Below are 24,446 nucleotides of genomic sequence, written 5' to 3' on the forward strand. Positions count from 1 at the left end.
CGCCACAGCTGTACGTCTTCTTTGATTTCCATATCCATGAGCAGGATTTTCTCTATTCCTCCTGGGTTGAGCTGGATCCCCAAGGCTCCTTGGTCCTTCCAACTCAGTACGGACGGGCCTCTCTCTGCAACGTACAGCTTGCACTGCGCATGACGGCCTCTAAATTCAAACAAGAGCGGGCAGTAGCCTAGCATGGGGATCTTTTGTCCAGTGTACGTTACCGGCCTCACATCCATGGGTAGGAGTGCTCCTTTGATCCTTGATGCGAAGTTGTCTTCCCACACCTGCCTCTGGACGATCGAGATGGGCGCTCCACTGTCCGCGATCATCTCCAAGGGTATTCCTCCTATGTGCATATCAAGCCTGGGCTTGTCTGAGTTGGAACCATCCATCTCCAGAATCTGGACGTCAATGTACAGGAATTCCTCCTCCTCCCCTTTGTCGTCCTGATCGCTGGAATCGTCTCGCTGATCCTGGTCCACCAAACGCACCACGGCATTCTTCGGTTTCCTGCGACACACCTTCTCGTAGTGTCCAAAGATGTTGCAATACGAACATCTAGCTTTGAAAGCAGGGCACGCCTTGTCGTTTCCTAGGTGGTTAGTGCTCCCACACCTGTAACACTGTTTTTTTCCTGTCTTGTGTGACTTGCTGTCCACCTGTGATTTGTTGGGGAAATCAGCTCTATTTCCTCCTTGGGTTTTCCTCGACTCATTTTGCCTCCAACGGTCGTTTCTGTTTGGCGCCATTATTCTACACACCGCTTGCGTTTCCTGGGCGTCTCTCTTCGCTGCTTGGGCGCACCTTCTCGATAGCTCTGCTTTCTTTACCATCGCCCAGATTTCCTTGAGTGGAGCGTCGCCGTTCACCCACAATTTCTCCTGTATGTGGGCACTAGAGGTATGCATGATAATTTGGTCCCTGATGAATTCATCCAGCAGTCCTCCAAATCTGCACGTGGTCGCTAGCTTTCTCAGCGCTACAACATATTCATCCACTGACTCTCCGCTCTTCTGCTTCCTCTGAAAGAAGTTAAATCTGTCAATGGCGACGCACACCACAGGCCTGTAATGTGCGTCCAAGTCTTCGATGGCGTGATCAAATACCTCCGTGTCCGTTGCGGCTCTTTCTCCTTTCACTATCGTGTCGTAGATCCTGAGCCCTTCTGGACCCAAGTTGTGGAGCAGAATCTTCTTTTTCCTCTTACTCGAGAATGGGGTGTCCCCTTCTTCTTCTAACGCCTCCAGATAGTTAAAAAGTACCTCTTCCAGTCTTCCCATTTCCTTTCCGGTTCTCCGCTTTTCGTGAGGAATGGAACTAGTTGGGTGAGGGATGTGCTCTGGCTCGCCATTGCTGGGGCGTTCCTCCTGGGCTTTGGTACAGTGACTGCTTGCCTGGACGGACTCCCTGGGGCGTCTTGCTCTTCTTCCTCGTCCTCTCTGTGCTCTCCCTCGCTGTTCTCTCCCAGTCCCCTCTCTGTGGTGTGAGTTGTGGCTCGTGAGCTGCCTCCCACCTTCTTACTCGATGGGCCTGCGGTTTCCGCCAGCGTGCGCCTCTTCTCTCTGGTGCAGAGGCACTTCGAGGGCTCACCGTGATGTTGGCCAGGTACTTAGTGGATCCTCGTGGTGACGTCAGCAGCCTCGCAGTGCACACTGCCCCCTCTGGATATAGTTTCTTCGGGCTGTGGCCTTTTCTGGGTTCTGGTGACTGTGTGGGGTCCCCTTCTGGCTTGTGTGCGTTTTCGGGCGTTTTTGGCGCTCTTTCTACGCTCTTTGCTGCCTTGCCGGCTCCTCTGCCGCGCTCCGTGTCCGTTTTTCGTTTCTCACGCGAGATGCGTGCAATCAAAGGGGTCGCGTGCGTTCGGGTATTAGATATCCCGACTCGTCGCCATTGTAAAGATGCTATGACACCGCGTTAGGTGTTAAACTTATTTATTATGTACAGGAGCGCCGGGGCTGGCTTCCTCTATCTTCGGCGCCAGAGAACAATGACCCCGCCTACCACATCCTGTGACGTGGTTCCTGTTCCGCTAAAGGAACACTAGAGCGCTACCACAAATTGCGAATTCGCAATTTTTAAATGGATGATGAATTGCATTTAAGGAATCTCAAATCGAGATTCCTTAAATGTAATTCCTCGCAAAATAGCGAAATCGCTATTACCGATTTTTGCATTTGGGATGATGAATCCCAAATGCAAAAATAGCGCTCGCAAAGGGCCAGATTCTCAGAATCTGGCCCTTTGCGAGCCGATTTCGGCTTGATGAATCAGGCTGAAAGTGCGTGCAAACACTGACAACTTTAAACAGTTTCAATTAACCTCGAATTTAGTAAACAAAATTACGAACTTAAAAGAAAAATACGAAAATATAATTAAGGTTAGAAAGTGGCTATATATCATCAGTGACACTATTAATCTGTGCTTTCTTCAGACAAACAAATTCATCCTAGGAACTGTAGTCGTATGTCATTTTAAAGGTAGAAGTGGACAAAAGTATTTAGTATTGCGCGGGAAACCAGCTTCGAGTCTCACAACTTAAATCGTCCTGCAATTATTAGCCAGTATTAATCTATCACAACTCACCCTTAATTAACCTTAAACAAGCCTCATATGAGAAACAAACATGCCTCTGGCCGTTGGTCTAAATCTCTTTAACACCAACCGACGAGGACCTCGAACGATTTTGAGGAAACTTCAAAGAACTGTGTCCACTTTCGATTCTCCACGTCACGGCCACCTGCACTCCACCGTCGCCAAGTTGTAAAACAGCAGGAAATTAAAATATTTCCCCTCCTGAAAAAAAAAATAAAGGGAGGAAACATTCAAGGAGACCTACCCTGAGAAGTGAACATAGAGGCCCTCTTCGCACCGTCGGGCTTCTTGGTAATTTGTGGTGCGTCACAGCGCGGATCATGGCGGGCCCCGAGGCCCGCTACCGGCTGCTGCGGGAGGTGGGGCGCGGCAGCTACGGGGTAGTGTTCGAGGCCCGGGTGAGCAGCACCGGAGCCCAGGTGGCCGTCAAGAGAATGCCCTGCGCCGCCCCAGAAACGGCCGAGCTGGCCCTGCACGAGTTCCGGGCGCTGTGCAGCGTGCGGGGCCAGCACTGCAATTTGGTGCGGCTGGAGGAGGCCGTGTTGCAGCGCACCAAGCCCAACCAGCCCGCAGCCCCCAGCGACTTCCACCCGCTGGCCGCCCGCGACGAGCAGCGGGAGCAGGAGGAGCACCACCTGCAGCTGGTGGAGAGCTGCCTGAAGGGCCGGCCGAGCTGCCCCGAGCCGGGCTGGACGTGCGCCGTCTGGTTCGTCATGGAGTACTGCGACGGAGGCTCCATGAACGACTACCTGCTGGGCCGCTCCGGGCCCGACCCGCGTCTGAACCGCACCTTCATGGGTCAGCTGGCCAGCGCCGCCGCCTTCCTGCACCGGAACCAGATCGTGCACCGGGACCTGAAGCCGGACAACGTGCTGGTGTCCTGCGGCCCGCGGGGGCCTCAACTCAAGGTGAGGCGGCGGCCTTGGACGCTTGGGTGATCCTGGTGAATCTGACATGGTCGCGGTACTCGGGTCGTATATCAGAGGTCCACAAATGTACCCTAATGTATTGCAAATCAGATTGGCTTACTGTTGACACGGAGTTTCTTTAAACGGTAGCATTTCGAAACGTGTAGGACAGAGTGTGCAGAGCTGCCATTTTTTGTATTTCTGAGAACACTCTGGGACTTTCCTTCCAATTAAGTGCTGGTCGATAGACCTTTGTGGCAGCCTGTGTGCTTGTATAGCGCTGCTTGTTACCTGTGAGGGTGTCCAGGCGCTTGTTCCCGGTCTCAATCGATAAGTCAGGTCTTGAGTGTTGTGGGAGACTATTCCAGGCTTTGGTAGTGAGATTACTGAATGATCTTCCTTGGCTGTGGCAAATGCAGGGGGCTGCTGCGAGGGTGAGTTGCTCGGAGCATATGTTTCTGGGCAGTTGATGAAAATGGAGGCAGTGGTTAAGTTAGGCAGGTCCTTGGTTGTGGAGGGCTTTGTAGGCATGGGTCAGGAGTTTGAGGAGGCATCCCTTCCGGACTGGGAGCCAGTTAGGTCCTTAAGGTGTTGGGTGATGGGGGCTGTTTTGGGCAGGTTGAGAATCAGTCTAGCCGCAGTGTTCTGTCTTGATTGGCGATTTTGTATGGGGTTGGCAGAGGTGCCTTCATAGAGTGCGTTGCCGTAGTATAGCCGGCTGGTGATCAGGGCATGTGTTACTGACTTCCTGGTCTTGATGGGTAGTCACTTGAAGATCTTGCAGTGTGCGTGGAAGCAAGCTGAGGTGACTGCGTTGATTTGGCTCCTCATAGATGGCTCACTGTTTAAGATGATGGTGAGGTTGCAGGCGTGGTCAGTAGGCATGGGGGTGGGTCTGAGATGCGAAGGCCACGTGGAGTCGTTCTAGAGTTTGGCATGTTTGCCGAAGATTAAGACTTCAGTCTTGTCCGTGTTGAGATTTAGTTAGTTTTCACCTCATACAGGTTGAGACGCTTTCCATGCAGTTATGGAAGTTCCTTTTAGTCATTATGGGGTCTACTGAGAGTGATAGGAGGAGCTGCATGTCATCGATGTAGGCGATAATGCTGATATTATTATGTGATCTGGCTGTCGGCTAGTGGTGACATGTATATGTTGAAGAGTTTTGGACTGAGGGATGAGCCATGGGGAGCGCCGCAAATGTTGTTCTTGAGTTGCAATGTGAATTGAGGTAGTCAAATTTTCTGGGTGCGTCCTGTAAGAAAGGATGTCATCCAGCTGAGTGCGTCATCTGTGATGCCGAACTGGTGTAATCGTTCAATGAGTGTTTGGTGGGAGACGGTGTTGAAAACTGCAGAGAGGTCAAGTTGGATCAGGGTGGCTGATTCTCCTCTGTTGAAGGGTGCAGAAGTACGTTGTGGCAATCCGAGCTGCCTCAATGCTGTGGTTAGCTCTCAAACCTGATTGAGAGGGTTCCAGTAGGTTGCTCTTCTCCAGGTGTTTGGTAAGATGGAGGTTGATGGCCTTCTCCAGCACTTGAACAGGAAGTAGTGAGATGTAGTTGTAGTTCTGGGTCTGCTGAAGGTTTCTTGAAGAGTGGCTTAACTTCGGTGTGTTTCCAGGCATCTGGGTACATTGCTGTGGTTATCGTGGCATTGAGGTTGGTGTTGAGCTGGTGGCTGATTTAGTCTTTTCCAAGGTTAAAAAGTCGGTGGGGGCAGGGGTGGGTAGGTGCTCCAGAGTGGACGGTGCCCATCAGGGTGGAAGTGTTTGGAAAGGTGAGTAGTTTCCAGGCTGAGAGTGGGAGTCCAGTGGTGGTAGTAGTCTATCAGTGGTTGAGGAGGTTTGCTGGCTGGGGGTCGAAGTTTTTGTAGATGGTTGCTATTTTTTCGTGAAAGTAGTCGCTGAGTGCGTTGCAGAGTTCCTGGGAGGCGGGGTGGCCTTCTAACTTAAGGAAGGCGCATGATAGGCCAGTCTGTCCTTGGGACTGCATCCCATACGGATGCTCATGGAAAAGGTAGTATATGTCTAAAGGCTATAAATAGGAGAGATTCTGCTAAATGCAGGAGTATGGTGCTGTGTGGTAGCAGTCCCAATACTTCACTGAGAACAGTAGTTAGATTTTGTCTCAGCAGTTCTACGTAGTAGCAGTGGTACAGATACATGATGGGAATCTTTGCTGACTAAGAGGAAGGTTGCCTTTGGAATCGCAACTACAGAGTTAAGGTTAGGATGTGGAAGAGTTTGACCCAATGGGTGAAGTTACCACCATCGGCACGGTCTGGCAGATGTGGTGATGGAACAAGAGATTCAAAAGAGGATCTGAGAATGTGTGTATAATGCTGCCAACTCTAAACATCTAAATGGCGAGATGCTCCAATATCCACAGACTAGCCAGCACGAATGTCTTGGATCTTACATAGTGTTGTAGGCAGAAAAGGGAGCATCATTCACAGTGGGCAAATGGGGCAGGCACAAGGCAGTTGTAAAGTAATGTCGGGGAAGACAGTAGTGAGATGGAGAGGCCTGAAGAAATGGAATGGGAAAAGTTCCTTGAATATGACTTGTGAGTGGCGCCGTGCACTTCAGTTGACCGGAAGGAGGAGGCGATATTTTGTGTTAGAGACTGTACTTTAGGTTGAAGTGTGTAGATAGAATATGGGGTTGGTAAGTTCTCCCCGGTTATGCCTCCTGTGTTTGGACAAAGTGCACCATGATGTGTATTGTCGTAGAAGCAGAATGGAGTTAACAAGGTCCAGGCATGGTGGGTGAAAGTATCAGCGGTTGGATAGATTAGTGAGTCTGTGGCCAAATGAGTGAGTGACCACTTCTGCAGCCTACATGCAGAAGCTCTGTCACTTACGTTTACACTCATGCATCCATTTTGACACCTATTGACTCATTCTTGCATTCACCCACTTGTCCATCCACTATACCTCACACATATATATGCAGGCATAAATAGCCGTATCAACAAATCAATGACAAGCCAATCTGAGTTATAAACTATAGCTGATGTTTTTCCAGTGCTTTTTGCTAAGGAGGTTGTTTACAGCTTTGTTCTCTTTTTAAAAAGTGATTACTGTGTGATAAATCTTCTCTCGCTCTCTATTTATTTTTATTAGGATGTTGAGGACTTTTAAGTTTACATTGACTTGTAGAGTATTTTTAACTTGTATTCTGGACGAGTATTTAAGTTAAGACAGGGTATTTTTTAGTAGTGTGCAGGCTAAGCGTAGTTGATACCAGTATTATTAGGATGTAAATTTCAGAAATTACACTTGCATTGGAAGCAGGACAAGGGTGTTTGAAAAAATATCATATCATAAATGCAGGTATCTTTGAAACCGTGATTCCGCAGGGATTTTTGAAGCGCATGTTTTTCATTACTTTCCATTTTTATGGTCTGACTTTACAGAGCAGCTGTTGCCAAACAATTATGTATTATCACTAGCGAGGGGCGTTAATTCTGCCTACAAATTGTTTGCTAGGAGGACATGCTTTGAATAGGCAGAACTGTGGTGCTTCATTAAAAAAGTGCTTGCTCGCCACGTAGCTGTGATAGTTTTTTTGTATTCAGCTTCCTGAGCTTGAATTTTCAGGGGCACACACATTACATTATAATACTGTAAAAGTGTTTCAGATAAAGAGCTATATTTGGGTGTTTATCTTTCTTTGACAGCAACACACATGGGCTTAGGCTCCATCCACATTTCCCCCCCGGTACAGGATTTGATTGGGTCGAATTTGAGTGTATTCACTAAAAAGACTAAGGGCCATATGTATGAAGCTGTTTTGCGATCGCAAAGACTGCGAATGGCAAAAAAACGGTGTATGCGATCGCAAAACACAGCCATGCTATGTATGAGCAACATTCGCATCACAAAATTGCTAATCGCTAATTAGCGATTAGCAATTGTGCGAAAAATGGAATCTGTGAATTATTTTGCAAATTTACAAAATGTCACACAGCCTTTGCAAAAATCGCTAACTAGGAAATCCTAAATTGCGAATTCGCAAAAGGCCATGCATCAAAAAATCACAAATAGCAAAAATCCGATATTCGCAAATTTGCTAATCGCAATTACCACCAAGTCTGAACAGGTGGTAACAAGGTGCAACATAATTAAAGAGGCCCACAATGCCACAGTACTTTTCCACAATGGCTGGGCTGTACGCAATAGCCTGAAGGCTGCGACTTGGAGCTGCTGCACAGAGGAGGAGACGCCAGGAAAGGATCTTCAGAGCGCGCATTACCCTGTTCCTGCGGACTGAGGAGGATATCCACATTAACTACAGGCTTGATGAAGAGCGTCCTCCCCCCTCTTCCCAGAACAAGTATGTGTTCAGGAATCGCAAGTCCTACCATTCCCTGATTATACAAGTGGTGTGCAATGCCAAGCACATTATCACTGACATTGTAGCTAAATACCCAGTCAGCACAAACAACTCATTCATCTTTCGCCCCAGTGGGATCCACCGTCGATAAAGTGGGGAGTTTGGAGAGGGCTACCTGCTAGGTAATTGCATAGGAAACAGTGACACAATAGTAAAGTACAGCAGTGGCAGGACAGTGTTTAACCTATTTCCTCTTGCCTCACAGGTGACAGTGCGTATGCTGTCCGGGACTTCATATTGACTCCATACCTAAATCCTGCCAATGTTAGGGAGTGGAGGTACAAAAGTGCCCACACTGCCACCCGCAGTACCATTGAGCGGATCTTTTATACTCAAGAGCCGTTTCCGCTGCCTGCATAAGAGTGGAGGAGTGCTGCAATACAGCCCTAAGACCTGCTGCAAGATTGTGGTTGCGTGTGCCATGCTTCATAACATCGCCACCAGGAAAGGCACCCCAGTGGAGCTCACCGATTCTGAAACATCAAATGAGGAGGGGCCAGCTCCAGGATGCAGGGCAGCCGGTGTTATTGGTGCGGCAGCCGGGCGCAAGAGGCGAGATGACAAAACACAGAACTATTTCTAGGTGAGAAATGATGACTCAATGCTATGTATTCATGCTACACTGTGTTTAATATCCTTGAGTTCAGGATTAATAACATCACACACAGCCTATGTAGCACACAATTTAGGTAGTAATGTACCGCACATGTTGGATGCACAGTGCGAAAAAAAACAATTGTTCACGGTTGTCTTTGTGTAATGGGTTAATCCACCCATTGCCATTAGTTAGTCCCATAGCTCCGCGCCCGAGTGCACATTGCCCTCTTCAGTGGCATCTGCAGCCCTGCCATGACGCACACTACGGGGCCTGTCCTGTGTGGGCGCCAGAGTGATGCTGCTCCTGCTTTATTGGGCGTCCTCCTTCAGTGAACTGAGGACTTCCGTTCCACCAGTAGCAACTGTCCGCAGCTGGTCCACAGCACGTGACCTGGACTAGTCCCCTGGCCAGGTCCTGACTGCAGTGTGCCACCTCACGCTGCATGCTGATGACTGCACAGAGGTGGCTGAGGCCAGACGTTTTAAAGCCCTTGTAAAGAGGTCAAGGCGTATGTGGAGGCGCTGCCTCTCCCTGCGCCTAGCAGCACAGTCTGCCCTTTTCTCCGCACAGAGTGCCTCCAGGGCACCCATCATGCCCCTGAAGCCCACCCTAAGCTGTCTTTGAATATCCCTTATGCTTCTCCCCTGCAGGCACTGCACCTCAAGCATGTTTCCTTTAAGGCAGCTGAACACTGTCTCCTCTCCTGCCGCAGATGTACTTGGCGATGGACGTGACCTGCACCTGGATGGAATGGCTGGTATGGGACTTGGAAGTGCTCGAGGTCTGGGTTTTGGCTCAGACTGTCCCTGGACTTGGTTGTCTTCTTCATCTGTGTCTCGGATGTCATCCTCCAGCGGTGGCAAAGGAGCCACTGCAATGCGCCGGGGGCATTTTGGTGGGATGGCAGGGCTGCCCTCCTCCTCCTCCACTTGCCCTGGCACTGCTGCTCTGTGGGACTCATCCTCCCCTCCAGGCCTCTGTCCCTGTGTTTCTTGTGGTACTGTGGACATAAATGCACACATTAATTTGCTGTCCTGCCTTGCATTGATAATGCAATAAATTACACTATTTTGTCCGTTACATGGATCCTGACTGTCTGTATTTTGCCTTCACTGATATACACATACTGCTTGAGCCTAGCTGGGTTTCACTGCTCCACTGTTTGGTTCATGTGACTACATCTTCTATAATGCATTGCTGTGGTTGCTTGTGTGCCTGCACTGGATTAACATTTATGATGTGTGCCTGGGTCTCTCCTGGGTGTGGGGGTGAAGTAGGTCGGTGTCAGGGGTGTGATGGCATACTTCTTACCTTGTCTTGGTACTGGTGGGTCGGAACTGTCGGTCCACCACGCCGCTCACACTCTCCTGTAGCAAAGTCCCCTCGACCATTTTCTCCAGCGGCGTGGAAGTGGTGGCAGTGGAAGTCCTCCATCTGTCTGTTTTGCCTCCTGCAGCCTGGCAGCAACCCTTTCCTTCGAGCACTGGCGCATATCGTACCACCGCTTGGGCAATTCTTCCACGCTGCGGTGGGTGACACCAATTGAGTTGACCTTTTCCTGTATCTCCACCCATATTCTTCTTTTTCGGGTCTCTGGCACTCGGAGGGATTTTTTTTCCAAATAGCAGCTGATGGCTCACCACCATTTCCTGGATGAGCACCTCCACTCCCTTTGAGAAAACTTCTGTTTTCTCTTTCTGGTTGTTTCACCCTGCTGCTGCTGCTCCTGTGTGTCCATTTCTCCTGTCTCTGTAGCAGTGCACTGGTGCCTCAGCCCTCCTTCCAGCCTCTCACTCTGCTTCTGAAACTCAGGTGCTGCATGGGTAGTCACACTTCCTGGTTGTGATGTCATCAAGCTGCACCTGAGTTTCTGATTAGGAGATTTGCGATTCCTTAATTGCAAGTTCGCAAATTCTGCGAATACGCAAAAAAAGAAATCGCTATTTGGGTATTCGCAACTGATTCTGCGATTTTTAAAAAAAAAAAAAATTTTTTTTTTTAAGGAATGCTAATTATTTGCGTTTTTTTTGTAAATTTTTTTATTTACATACCGATTTACGATTCTCAAAATGCGATTCGCTACAAATCGCAATCTGAGAATCGCAAATTCAGTTTTTCATACATATGGCCCTGTTTGGCTTGTGGTACAGCTTCTACGGCAGGACTGATTTGGTTATGATAGCAGTCCAATAATCCTGGCTATAGGCCTGAACAGTTTATGAATTATTATGATTAAGGCACCAGGCATATGTTAACGTCAGGAGATTTAAATGTAAATTATTATTACTCTATTTTAAAGCCTACTAATAGGTATTTTGTTAAATGGAATCACACAGGTTACTGTAGTGGGGGTTTGGTGTTGGTTAACTGGTGTGGGTATAAAAGGTTTCCTTGTCAGACCTTCATAAGAGAGATAGTATTTTGCTTAGCCAACTTTCATTTTGTATTCCTTTCTAATTTTATGACTCTGTCTGATGGTTGCATTGCGGACACGTTTATACTCCAATCTGTAGGGGGTTAGTTATGGTGACCAGCTATAAGTCTGTTTGGTGCATTGGGAAATGTTATATCTGATGCCACAGGTCTAGTCTCCTGATTAGGAAACGTTATGCCAGAGGCAGTTGGTCTGTTTTAATAATTGTGAAAAACACTTGTTAAAGCAAATCATCCTTTTAGTAGTTGGTTGTTGTCACTTTTTGTGTTACAAGCTAGAGGCAGTCTTTTTTTGTTGCATGTAATCTCACAGATTACCATATTAGGCAAAGGTTTTGGTGTTGCCACCCCACTCTGACTAACCCTAGAATTTATTTGTGTGTGGAGTCTTGTTAGGCTCTGTTGAGAGGGTTGGTACATTGTTTTGCAAGCTGTATTTTTCTACATATTTGTAAATTTATAATTGTATGCATGATGGTAGCAGTTTATGGGTCCTTGAATAGAACAACTTTGGGTAAGGTGTAAAGCTAATGGTAAAGGGTAAAAGCATCATCAGTTCATTGGGAATTATGCCAGATTTCTTAGGTTTGGTCTCTTTATTATAAAGTGGTATAACCAAGCCTGAAGGCCTGACCCACATATTGTGAAAATCATGTGATAGACAATGGGCTAATATGGTTAGATTGTTATTATGTCATGCTAAAGCCGGTAGGAATGTATTTTTGTGGTACTTGTCCCTGCTGCCCAGCATAGAATGTATGATGCAAGAGCCTGTTAGAATATTCTGTGTGGATCTCTGGCAGTTGAATGAGGGCTGAGTGGCAGGAGGCCGCTCCTGGTGGGGCCTCTCCTTTATATAACTGACTTACCATCTAACCTGACTAAGGGAGCATCAAGAAAGTATATGGACTACCTAGCTTTATTTACAACATTTTTGGCGACATTTTGGAGTAAAGTGTGCAGGAAACTACCTACAAGCAAGCTGAAGAATCTACAAGGAGAAAAGAGTGTTGATCAAATGAAGAGAAAATCTAAGAGAACAGGACAGAAACGGAAGATTTAAAAAAAACAAGGTAAAGAGTTTCTACGTATGTGTGTGTTTAAGCTAACTGGCACTAGGAGACCCCACCAGTGACCCTGAAATCGGTCGCCCTAAGGATTATGAGTGCCAGATCAAGCTTGACACCATAGACAGTAAAAAGAGTACTGGCGTGAGACTTTGTTTCTTTAAACTAGTGTTTTGAGACATTTGAATTGAGCGCTGTAAATGGGACACTCTCTTTAAACATGAGATTCGTTTGATAATATGTGCACCTTTGGAGAGTTTTACACTTCGTCAGAGTTTATATGAACAAGTGTTGTATTGCACGTAAGGCCATCACTAGCGGCAAATGCACACAGTAACCAAGTCGTTCTCTGCTGCTTATGACCCCAGGGAGAGAGATTATAACACAGCGCGGGCAATTCACTCCGTGTTAATTTGTCTTGGGAGCATGTAACACGGAGAAAAGCATTTTTGGAGGTCTGTGATTTAATTTTGAGACATGCCGGGGACAGTTTTTAGGTCGCGCCTGCGATTGCAGGGGCGAAAGCCCCTGCTGTCGCAAAGCGATCTATTGCAATCATTTCAGTCATTTTCCCTGTCAAGGACTAGGCAGAGACAACACACTGTCACGCGCACGCAGCCGGCCAGAATCGGATCAAGTCACGCGCTCCGATCCCGGCCGGCTGTTCACAACACATGCACACGCAGGCACAGGCAGGCACACACGCAGGCACACACGCAGGCACAGGCAGGCACACACGCAGGCACAGGCAGGCACACACGCAGGCACCGGCAGGCACACACAACACACACACACACAGACAGACGCACGCACACACATCCCCCTGAGTGTGCAGAGTAGTGAGTGCAGAGTAGTGAGTGTGCAGAGTAGTGAGTGTGCAGAGTAGTGAGTGTGCAGAGTAGTGAGTGTGCAGAGTAGTGAGTGTGCAGAGTAGTGAGTGTGCAGAGTAGTGAGTGTGCAGAGTAGTGAGTGTGCAGAGTAGTGAGTGTGCAGAGTAGTGAGTGTGCAGAGTAGTGAGTGTGCAGAGTAGTGAGTGTGCAGAGTAGTGAGTGTGCAGAGTAGTGAGTGTGCAGAGTAGTGAGTGTGCAGAGTAGTGAGTGTGCAGAGTAGTGAGTGTGCAGAGTAGTGAGTGTGCAGAGTAGTGAGTGTGCAGAGTAGTGAGTGTGCAGAGTAGTGAGTGTGCAGAGTAGTGAGTGTGCAGAGTAGTGAGTGTGCAGAGTAGTGAGTGTGCAGAGTAGTGAGTGTGCAGAGTAGTGAGTGTGCAGAGTAGTGAGTGTGCAGAGTAGTGAGTGTGCAGAGTAGTGAGTGTGCAGAGTAGTGAGTGTGCAGAGTAGTGAGTGTGCAGAGTAGTGAGTGTGCAGAGTAGTGAGTGTGCAGAGTAGTGAGTGTGCAGAGTAGTGAGTGTGCAGAGTAGTGAGTGTGCAGAGTAGTGAGTGTGCAGAGTAGTGAGTGTGCAGAGTAGTGAGTGTGCAGAGTAGTGAGTGTGCAGAGTAGTGAGTGTGCAGAGTAGTGAGTGTGCAGAGTAGTGAGTGTGCAGAGTAGTGAGTGTGCAGAGTAGTGAGTAGTGAGTGTGCAGAGTAGTGAGTAGTGAGTGTGCAGAGTAGTGAGTAGTGAGTGTGCAGAGTAGTGAGTGTGCAGAGTAGTGAGTGTGCAGAGTAGTGAGTGTGCAGAGTAGTGAGTAGTGAGTGCAGAGTGAGTGTGCAGTGAGTGCAGAGTGAGTGTGCAGTGAGTGCAGAGTGAGTGTAGAGTGAGTGTGCAGTGAGTGCAGAGTAGTGAGTGCAGAGTAGTGAGTGCAGAGTAGTGAGTGCAGAGTAGTGAGTGCAGAGTAGTGAGTGGCTGGCCCTGTTTCTAGCTCAAGCTGCACCGGCACCTGTAGTCTAAAGATAATACCTCTGCCTCAAGTGAAGTACTCTGGTACCCAAGGTTGACTAGCAAACAATATTATTCACAACGTTGCTTACTATTCAGCAACATTTGACAGTTTGCAAATCATCTTTATAAAACAATTCAGAGTTTGATAACAAATTAATGCAACACATTGTAATATACAATGCCAATAGCTCAAACTTTAATGCTGCGAGACCTATTGCATTGTAAATGCTTGTTTTTTTTTTGTTGAAGAGAATACGTTTCTGATTGAGACTGTAAAAGCCGTTGAAGTGTGCGACGTTTGAACCTTTGTGAAAGTTCGGTTCTACACGCGCACACCTTACCTTGCCTGCGTGTTCTCAATGTGACATCTGATCCTACGTGGGGTGGCTCGAGAATTTTGTGCTGCATATGGATGCTAGGATGCCTCAACGTGCCGGTAGCCACCCGGGACAACGTAATCTACATGCCGCCATTTTAAAGGTTTGGCGCAGCTATCTATTAACACGCATAGTTGTGTGAGAACGCTTCTGGAGTTGTGGCCATGGAGATTGCAGCCACGTTTCTGGGAGACTGCAAGGAAGTCCTAGCACTCTCAGTGAGCAGTGGCAGCAGACGTGGGGTGAGAACTTTTAAGTGTAAAATGCATCGTGCTACACTACAGTAAAAGGTACTGAAGATGACATTACCAATGGAGGGTGTGTATATCAGCAGACATGTCGATAGATTCTTTGGACTTCTGTGGATTTATACCAATACTAACAGACTACGGATGGAGATTGAAGACCTCGGGTGAGAGATCGCTCATCAGACCACGAGACTGTTTATAACATTATTTTGCTGGTCATTGTAATGTCATTTTGTGTGTGGGTTTAAGTTGGAGTTTAAGGTCTGGACTTGTGTATGTTATGCTGAGTGCTCATCCTTGGGGAGGTCATATTGTTGGTGTATTTTGTCCTGTGGTGACAGTTAATTCATGGTGTGGTTGGAGTTCCAATTTTAAATATTTACATGGAGTTTGAGGGAGCTTGGAGTTCCAATTTTAAATATTTACATGGAGTTTGAGGGAGCTTGGAGTTCCAATTTTAAATATTTTCATGGAGTTTGAGGGAGCTTGGTGTTCCAATTTTAAATATTTACATGGAGTTTGAGGGAGCTTGGAGTTCCAATTTTAAATATTTACATGGAGTTTGAGGGAGCTTGGAGTTCCAATTTTAAATATTTACATGGAGTTTGAGGGAGCTTGGAGTTCCACTTCTGGATGTCTACACTTCTACGTGGAGTATGTGGATGCTTGGAGTTCCATTTCTGGTTGATTACCAGACTTTATATTTGTCATAAGTGGCGTGAAGGATTTCTCTTATCTAAGTGTTATATTGTCACGCCGTGAGTTGGAATCTTTTTGCCTCCAACTGACCTGGCCAGTCGGTTTGTTTGGTTTCTGGGTTGAGTATGTGATGCGTGGGCGTGATAGTGTGTTGGTTATTTCGTTGTGTGAGTAATGTTTTGTTTAAGGAAGAGAGAAGGTGGTGTGAATGTTAATTATTAATTTGCGTGATTGGTTTGTGATGTTGTTAAATTGCTAATCTTATCTGATTTTACATTTATGTTGAAATTGCGTGATGTGACTTGTTAGCTCACTTACACTCCGCAATTTCTATTCATATTTCTCGTTCGTCAAATTAAAGAAGGGAGATGTGTGGTACTTGTCCCTGCTGCCCAGCATAGAATGTATGATGCAAGAGCCGGTTAGAATGTTCTGTGTGGGTGTCTGGCAGTTGAATGAGGGCTGAGTGGCAGGAGGCCGCTCCTGGTGGGGTCTCTCCTTTATATAACTGACTTACCATCTAACCTGACTAAAGGAGCATCAAGAAAGTATATGGACTACCTAGCTTTATTTACAACAATTTTGTTACATAATATTCCACCGATTGCCATACTAGACAAGGGTTGGGTGTTGGTGATTAACCCAAACAAACCTGCAGGATAGAAGATATGTACTGCAATAATCCTTGTTAGGCTGACTTTGGAGATATAATAATTAGCTTTGCCAATTGTAATGGTTTGTATTTGCACTTTTGTGACTCTATTCCCGATGATTGTGTTAGAAAGCTTACACTCAGTACAGTAGACCTAGTTGGTTATGGTGACATGCCAATGATAAAGGCCTGATTGTTTTTTCTTATCACAAGTTGCAATAAAGGCAGCCTGTCTGACATATTGATTGTGAAAAGAATGTTAAAGTCAATAAGCATTTAGTGGTGGATTGTTATTGCGTTAAATTAAAGCTTACAGACAGGTTTTTTTTTATATTAACCTGACTCTCTCAGATTACCTTACTAGGCAAGGGTTTTAGAAACTTGCCCAGTGTAACAGTGTGATTTCAGTAGTAGTAGTACAACTATCAAGAGTCCAGTTCTCCCTAAATTCCTCGCTTGTGATGATTCTCCCTTCACAGATACCGCTCTCAGTGTATGTGGGTATGCGGTTCCTTATGTGGGAAACTGGGTTATGCATGATGGGGGGCATTGGGAAGGGAAATGTTATAGAACCCTTTCTCTGTGTAACCAACTGCCAATATTCTAGTAGTACTGCTGTGACAGAGAAGGGTGGAGGGATGTGGGGACTGGTCTCTCGCCCTTCGAGGAAGCCACTGCATGCTGTGAAGGGGGATTTTTAATGTCTGTTCTACATTAATCCACCCCTTTTGGGAGCTTATTCCATTCCAATGCAGAGTGTATCCGAGTCTCTTGGGCATAGGTTTTAATACTGTAGAGACCCAATCCTCCCTGGGCGACAGGCTTTAATAATGTGGCCCGTGGGACTCTGGGGTGGGGGTTTGGGGTCAAAGGTAGGCACTGTAAAATTTATGAGCTACTGGGTAAGAAATTGTTTTTCATGCACGTCATTTTCTCAATCCAGGAGCTTCTGACTATAAAGGTCCTTGAATAACATCTGCAAAGAAGGGAGGATGATGGCTTCATGTAGGGAAGTCGATTTCTGCGTTGGATGTATGCCTAGGTATTGGAGAGAATCGCAAAGCCATTATGCTTGATTGCTGCTCGGGCTTCCTAATCGTTCCCTGCTACGCTGATTACATCGGAATTAATTGGGTGTATCATAAACCCTGAAACAGCAAAAAAAGTGGCTTGCTTCACTTTGAGTGCAGGTAAGGAGGATCAGTTAAAGCAGAGACTATTGTCCGCGTTCAGCACAGTTTAAACTCTTGAGTGCTCACCTTTATTCCCTGTATGACATGGGTACACAATATCCTCTGTGTCAAAGTATCTATTGCAAGAGCTAACATTGACCGGGAAAGCAGGCACCATTGACGTGTACCCTGCGTTAAATGTAATTTCAGCTACTGTTCCCCATTTACCCTTAATCTAGTCTCTGCCGATTTATAATTCACCATAATCAATTTGGATGTTTTCGAGCCCAGCGAAGTTCTTTGAAGGGTTGTGGACATAAATACCAAATTAACTCTATTGAAGGTCTTTTCTGCATCCAGCGAGCAATGGGCCATTGGTTGCTTTGGTCATTCCACTGACTATCAGGTGGGCTGCTAGTCTAATGTTATCCCTGGTGTTTTGCACCTTTGTGAACCTATTCTGTTGCCGTGAAATAATCTTGGGCCAGAGCTTCTGTTTTATGGTCAGTAGGATTGTAGTGAATATTTCCCGTCTGTGTTTAATAAGGCGATAGGCCTATATGAGAAGTAGTGCAAGCGATCCATATCTGGTTTCAGGCTAAGCGTCAGCCTGGATTCTAACATCAACTGAGTAACTGTGCCTGTGTGAAAAATATAATTAAAGACAGTGGCCAATGGCGATGCCAGAAGAACCGCATAGGTCTTGTAAAAAGATGCAGGGAAGTATAATTGTCCCGACATCCTGTGGCCTGGTTAGTGGTTTGTTTTTAAAAAAAAAAAACATTTTATTAGCATTTTGTATAAATGGACAATCAATATATCAGTGGAATATTCATTAGTGCATACAATGGATGACAGAAACATTATGTAGCAGTAGTACACCTTTTACATTGATCAATAGATTTCAACTCGCACTCAGTAGCTACCGATCAGGTGCGTGCTGTGACGCAAACTCTGGTATCCCCGTCTCCGTTGGTTAGTCGCTATCTGCCGACATCTGCTCCTCGAAGGGGTTCTCAAATATTGCCACGAAATGTATTTCATCCTCCCCACACCCAGGCCCATTTTTTGGGGCATCCCTGGTGGACATAGACCGACTTCTCAGTTATCATTGTGCCGTCCATATCACAGCACCATTGTCGAAGAGTCAGGATCATTCCTGAACCCCAGTGCTGTGCTATATTGCGCTTCGCCAATGCCATTCCCAGTGCCACCCAATCTTGAGCTGCTGATTGAGATCTGTGGGTTCTCAAATGGTAGGCAGACATCTCTTTGGTCCCGGTGGAACCTCTACTCTAATTACTTGTGAAATCGTGTGCATGATGGCCTCCCAGAAGAGTGTAATTGCCGGGCATTCCCAAATTGTGTGCCAAAAGGTGCCTATTGCACCGCATTGTCTGAGGCAGAGTGGAGTGTCCGCCCTTCCTAACTTATGTAGCAGGATTCGTGAGTAGTAGGTGTGATGTAAAATATTTTAAATTGTTTTTGTTTAAGTGTAGAAGGTATTGCAACTTCTCTCGAGGACGCAAGGGCTTCCTGCCAGTCCTCCTCGTTCAAATCTCCTACGTCTGCCTCCCATCGCCCCTTAAGGGTTGTCGTTGTCAGGTTCGGCTGATTGTTGAATATTCTTCGGTATGTCAGCGAGATGGCTTTTTTACTTAAGTGGTCTGTTAGAAGTCTGTCTTGTAGGCGAGGCCTCTGCGAGTTGCGTAGTTGGTGGAATTACTGCCATGAGCACATGCCTAACTTGCATGTATCTGAAAGTTACTGCCTGCGCCCATCCGTACGTGGCTTGCAGCTGGGAGAATGGGATAACCCCGTCTTTTTTTCACAAGTCTCCCACCCTGGAGATGCTTATCAGGTCCCATTGTTGGAATCCCTTGGTGTTTCGCAGTTTCCTCAATTCTCTGGTGTCCCATAGTGGCGTCGCTTGTGTGAAAACCCTTCCCAGTCTAAATCCCATTGTGTCGCGTGCCAGACATCTATTGTGTGCGCCGTGGGACCTGTGTAAGTCGTCTTCCTAGATCTAATACATAGCACCCCATGATCCCTTCCGTTTCTAGGAGATGCCTATCCATATGGAATGCTGGGTCGTTCCGTGATGCATGAAGCCATTGATTTATCACAATGAGCTGTGACGCCCAGTACATTTGTATATTTGGGAGGGCGATACCACCGTCATACCAGCCTTTCACTAGTTTCTTCATGGCGATACGGGCAGACGGTAAACAACCTTTACAACGCAACTTTTACCACGCAGTGCCTTTACGACGCAACTTTTACAACGCAAACCATTACAACGCATTGCGCTGGGGGGCGCTCTAGGATAGGGAATAGGTTTAATGTACTATCCAACACCTTCCCTACTATCCACGGGGACTGGAGTTGGAATAGTAAATTAAACTATTCACTATCCAGTGCCCAAAAGCACTATGCGTTGTAATGGTATGCGTTGTAAAACTTGCGATGTAAAGGTAGGCGTTGTAAAAGTATGCGTTGTAACGTCATACATCCCGGGCAGACCTTCCGTCCCATAGCAGTTTGGTTACCTCGGTGTTTATCATTGTGCAATAGGTGGGGCAAACAGGGAATGAAGTGTTTTGTAGGATATATAGGTAAGTGTTTTATTGCATGTAATAAGCCCCCCCCCCTTATATATTCTCCTCCAGCTCCCAAAAATCCGCCCTTTGCAAAGGGCACTCAAAACCCCAGGTATTCATTCTGGATATCTAGGTTTAAGGCCCTGTTCCGTATGCAGAGTGGTAGTATTCCAGAAAAACAGGAAGTGTATCTTGTGTTTGTGGCTCTTTCCGTCCTATTCTTTTATTGTTTTACGTTGATTGTGAGTATGTTTGAGCTTTTAGGCCAAAAGGTTCGCAATTCTTGCCTTTCTTGTAATACTTCTGTTTAATGTACATGAGTTTCTTGGCCGCCTCTTGCATCAGAACCTGCTCCAGCTCCCCCTGGCTTTCCTGAGGACCTTATTTGTTCTTGGGGAAAAGTATCAACTGTGTGTTTGGTCTCAATGAGTTTTATTTCAGTGAAGTCTTTTGCTCTGCTTGCTCAGGTGTTGAAATGTGACGGTGTGGGCATTCACTTCTTTTATGACTGCTTTGGCAGCATCCAAACTGTTCTCAGAGGTGGTCTTTTCCTTGAAATAATGTGTTCTAACATCTCTGTTATAGGATCTCTTCTTTTTCAAAGGTATACCAGTGTAAAACAACTGTAGCCATGTTTGGTATCTTGTCATAAAGTCTCTGTCTCTGTCTCTCTCGGGTCTGGACAGCCCTCCAAGTGTAACATTTACTCTCCCTTCAGAGCAGGTGTGTGTGTGAACAAGGCCTACCCACCAGACCAAGAAACCTGTCTTGGGCGCGTTCACCCTGTCTCATCCTGGGGCTGAGGGTGGAAATTCCTCTCTGGCGTGTAGGTGCCGCAGATGTCAGTTAGGGACTTTTTGGTTCTCGGGTTTAGCCATGTGTCCTGCTCACTGGTTGTTGCCTGCGAGCCAGCAGGGAAATGCTGGTCCACATCTGGTGAATGGCCCAGTGCCTCCTTTACCTTGCCGGTTCCTGCACCGATAGATCCTGGAAGAGGGTCAATGAGCTACTCCTGAACACCATAGGCTCTTGTTGATTGGCAACTGGCATTATGGCCTGATTATCCTTGTAAAAAATGACTCTGGATGAGGATGTCTGGAGTTAATTTCTTTTTACTGGAAAGTCAAAGACTCTGTTCGATCCAGGTGTAGACTGCCTGGCACATTTTCCTGTAGCAGATGCTTTAAAAGATCCAGAACCAAGCCATCTAAATCTTGGTTCTCAATCTTCGATAGATAAATAATGTAGGTACTTAGAGGGCCTTTGGGTCAGCTCTGTTCTGCCATTGGTCGGTCGGAGTGTCATTTACACTCTGCTGCCATCCATCACAGCGTACTGCACAGGGTAATGGTTTATTCCACATCAGGCTCTCTTGTGCTGTGAACGACTGCATGTTCTTGTTGCCTGTGTACATCCACCATGACAATAAGCGTCCTTCAATTGTTCGAGCTGGTGGGCCAGTCCTTTGGGATTAAATTTTCTCTTTTTACAGTTCCCCTTTCATGTATTTGCTATGCTTCCTTTTATTTTAATATTTCGTAAGACGATACTACAGCTCTTCAGGCAGTGCTAATGGGTCTCTTGGAAGGCCCTCATTTCATTTGCTGTGCACTGCATCCCAGGTGGCCACAGCCTCTAAACCACGAGACCACGAAGGAATGCTGTTGTCCATAGTGTATCATTGTTTTACCAAGATAGCAAACATGTTGGTCCTAAATGTGGCTGCCATGCAGGAACTTTAAAACAACAATAAACCATTTACAATGCCTCTGCAATACAGACAACCACTGTTATGCTTAGCTTAGTTATAGCAAGTATATGCCCGCCATGCTTGGATGACAGCAGTATTTTTTCTGTGTGTGTTCTTTGAATTTATTGTGCATATGTTGCTGAATTTGTTTGTTTTTAATGCAGTTGTCAGAGGGTGAATGCAAGATCGAGTCAGTAGATTCATTATTGCATAAGTGCAAAGATAAGTGCAGATGCGCTCCGGCTGAAGGCAAGCTGAAGCGCTGTTATTTAAAAAAAAAAAAAACCTCCTCGCATTGATGCTATAACTCTTTACAACTGAAGGATCTTTTTAATTGCGCCGTACTTCACTTTCACGTACCGGTCTTCCTCTAACCGCACTACTCCCCGGTCCACCACGGGTTGTCCCGATTGCGTGGAGGGAGTATCCGGCAACATTTCACACCCACTTCTGGGTAGGAGACCGGAGGGGACGAAGCTTCCCCTCTATTTAGCCCACATGCCACAAGCTTCGCGCATCAGGCGCGGCGAAGGCAAGCCCATCTGCGCCAGCCAGGGGCCAGAACCCCTGTCCGTTCCCCGACTCACATCAGATCCTATAGTCCACACACTTTACGAAACCTAAGAGGAACAACATCTGACAACTGCTGTCACTTGTGGAATGCAGTAGTTGAACACACTGACTGTCCACACTGTGGGTTTAACTTTCGGCCGGTCATTAAGGCACGGAACCCCCCCTGTAAATTGCGCCAGTATAAAGATGTTCCTGCTAACCTGCAGATCGTTCCCTAAGCATGTCACTGAAATCGCCCTACAATTGGAGGAACTTAAACCTGATGCTCTCTTCTTGATGGAATCGTGGCTTAATAATGAGTCCGAGCCGGTCCTCGCTCAAAATCTCCCTCACGGCTACCTCATACAACGAGAGGACCGTAAGGAAGGCCGAGCAGGGGGCATAGCGATTGTTTTTAAAGACCACTTTAATTGCCGCATCTCTCCAGGTCAGGTATCAGACTGAGAGTTTCCTCTTCTCCATTGACTTCTCCCCCACAATCACCTTCTCTGGGTTACTAATTTATCGCCCACCCGGACCCCTAGGTCAATTCCTCAATACCCTTCCGATAACCATTGCTAATTTAGCCTGCTCGTCATCCAACTTCACAAAATGGGGGATCTTAATATTCACCTAGACAACACCTCTGATCACGCCACTAATGAACTGACCATGAGCCTCTCCGCACTTCAGCTAAATCAGTCCGTATTCAAACCCACCCACATTAAAGGCCACTTACTTGATGCCGTTTTTAGCAACTGCTCCGATCTTACATCAGGAGAGCCATCCGCTTCCCTGGTCTGACCACTTCCTGATTCCCTTGACCTGGGAAATCCGGGACTACACCCTTCCTTCCAATTCAACCTCATGCCAGGAATGCAATTGGTCCAAGCTACCCAGAGAACTTTTGATCTCAGCCCTCGAAACCTCCAGACCTAACAGGGACCCCAACCCTATCTAAGCCAACGAGAAATGTAATTGCTGAATCCAGAGCTCCTTAGACGACGTGCTCCCCATGAGGCACATCCATAAAAAAATGCAGAGCAAAGACGTCCCCTTGGTACTCCCCTAAATTACTAGAGCTCAAACTACACTTCAAAAGGTTAGAGAAGAAATGGAGAGAGACCTGTGCAGTCTCTAGCAAATCCAAATATAGGGAGGCAATAAAAACCTTTAAATGCGAATTTAAACTCGCTCAAGCTGCCTTCTACGAGGAGAAAATCAAGGCTGCTTCTAACTCTTGCAAGTAAATCTTTCGGATTGCCAAAACCCTTTCAAAACTGCCACAGAAGCAACCAACCTCTGACGATGCTCTATCCCGGTGTAACAACCTGGTGGAGTTCTTCCACCAGAAAGTACAAAATATATACTCCACCTTTACTCCTATCCAGTCCGAACCCACTAATTGTACAGGACGCGGTACCCAAGCCACATTGAAGCTACTCCCCACCCTGGACCTCGCATCCTTAGACTCCATCATGCACGGGTAAAGTCGGGCTCCCCCTTAGACCCAGGACCCCGTGCCCAGTTACCAGTCATAGCAAACATCCTCCCAACTGTTTTCGACCTGCTGAACGCCTCCATCTCCGCTGGAGTGCTCCCCCCAGCATGGAATTGTGCCATGGTAAAGGCCCTCTTAAAAAGCCCACTCTTGACCAGAACAACCTGAGCAACTATCGCTCGATCTCCCTACTTCCTTGGCTGAGTAAGATTTTGGAAAAACACATTAACTCAGTGTTGGTAGAGTTTCTAGAAACCAACAACATGCTCCATCCTTCACAGACTGGCTTCCGTCCCCAACACGGGACTGAAACTGTCCTCCTTGCTGTAACGGAGGAGGCATGGAGGATCTTGGATCATGGAGGCTATACGGCAATCATTCTTCTCGATCTCAGTGCCGCATTTGACACAGTAAACCACGACACGCTGATTCTGAAACGTGGGGATCTGGGTGTGTCAGGCAATGCCATCGCCTGGTTACAATCCTTCCTAGGTGAAGGATCTTTCCAGCTCTTTGAAGGCGATGTTGTTTCTAAACGGATGCCCCTCAGCTGTGGTGTGCCTCAGGATTCTTCCCTGAGCCCCACACTATTCAATATTTACATGAGTCCCGTGGCAGAGATCGTCCGTCCATTTGGCATGAAAAATCAGCACATACGCCGATGACACTCAGCTTGTTGTGGCATTAAACCACCCTGAGAAATCACCAAGTAATCTTGAAAGCGCTCTTGAGGAGGTGGCCAAATGGATGGAACTCTCTTGCCTAAAGCTCAATGGGGACAAAACTGAGCTTATACTTCTCGGGAACTCCCCCTCTCTCAGCTCGGATCAACTATGGCCGAAATGCCTTGGCCCCACTCCAGTGCCCAAAGACCAAATCAAAAGCCTTGGCATTTGGCTCGACCGCTCCCTCAGCTTTAATCACCAAGCGGCGAAACTTTCGGCTGCCTGCTATGGCCTGCTGATGATGCTATGTAAGATACTCCCCCTTCTCCCATTTCAAGCAAAAAAAATCATGGTAAAAGGTC

The 24,446-nt window shown here is 46.9% G+C and overlaps 1 protein-coding gene across 1 annotated transcript in view; it reads left to right on the plus strand.

Moving 5' to 3' along the window:
* The first annotated feature begins 2,677 nt into the window (after positions 1-2,677).
* Positions 2,678-24,446, plus strand: part of LOC144763892 (serine/threonine-protein kinase pdik1l-like) — a 99,919-nt gene continuing 78,150 nt past the window's right edge. The window contains exon 1 of the mRNA XM_078649906.1: positions 2,678-3,500. Within this exon, the coding sequence (XP_078506032.1) occupies positions 2,913-3,500 (588 nt within the window). The 5' untranslated portion in view covers positions 2,678-2,912. The remainder of the gene's footprint in view (positions 3,501-24,446) is intronic.

The sequence above is a fragment of the Lissotriton helveticus genome, chromosome 6 (assembly GCF_964261635.1).
Source record: "Lissotriton helveticus chromosome 6, aLisHel1.1, whole genome shotgun sequence".
NCBI classification, from domain to species: Eukaryota; Metazoa; Chordata; class Amphibia; order Caudata; family Salamandridae; genus Lissotriton; species Lissotriton helveticus.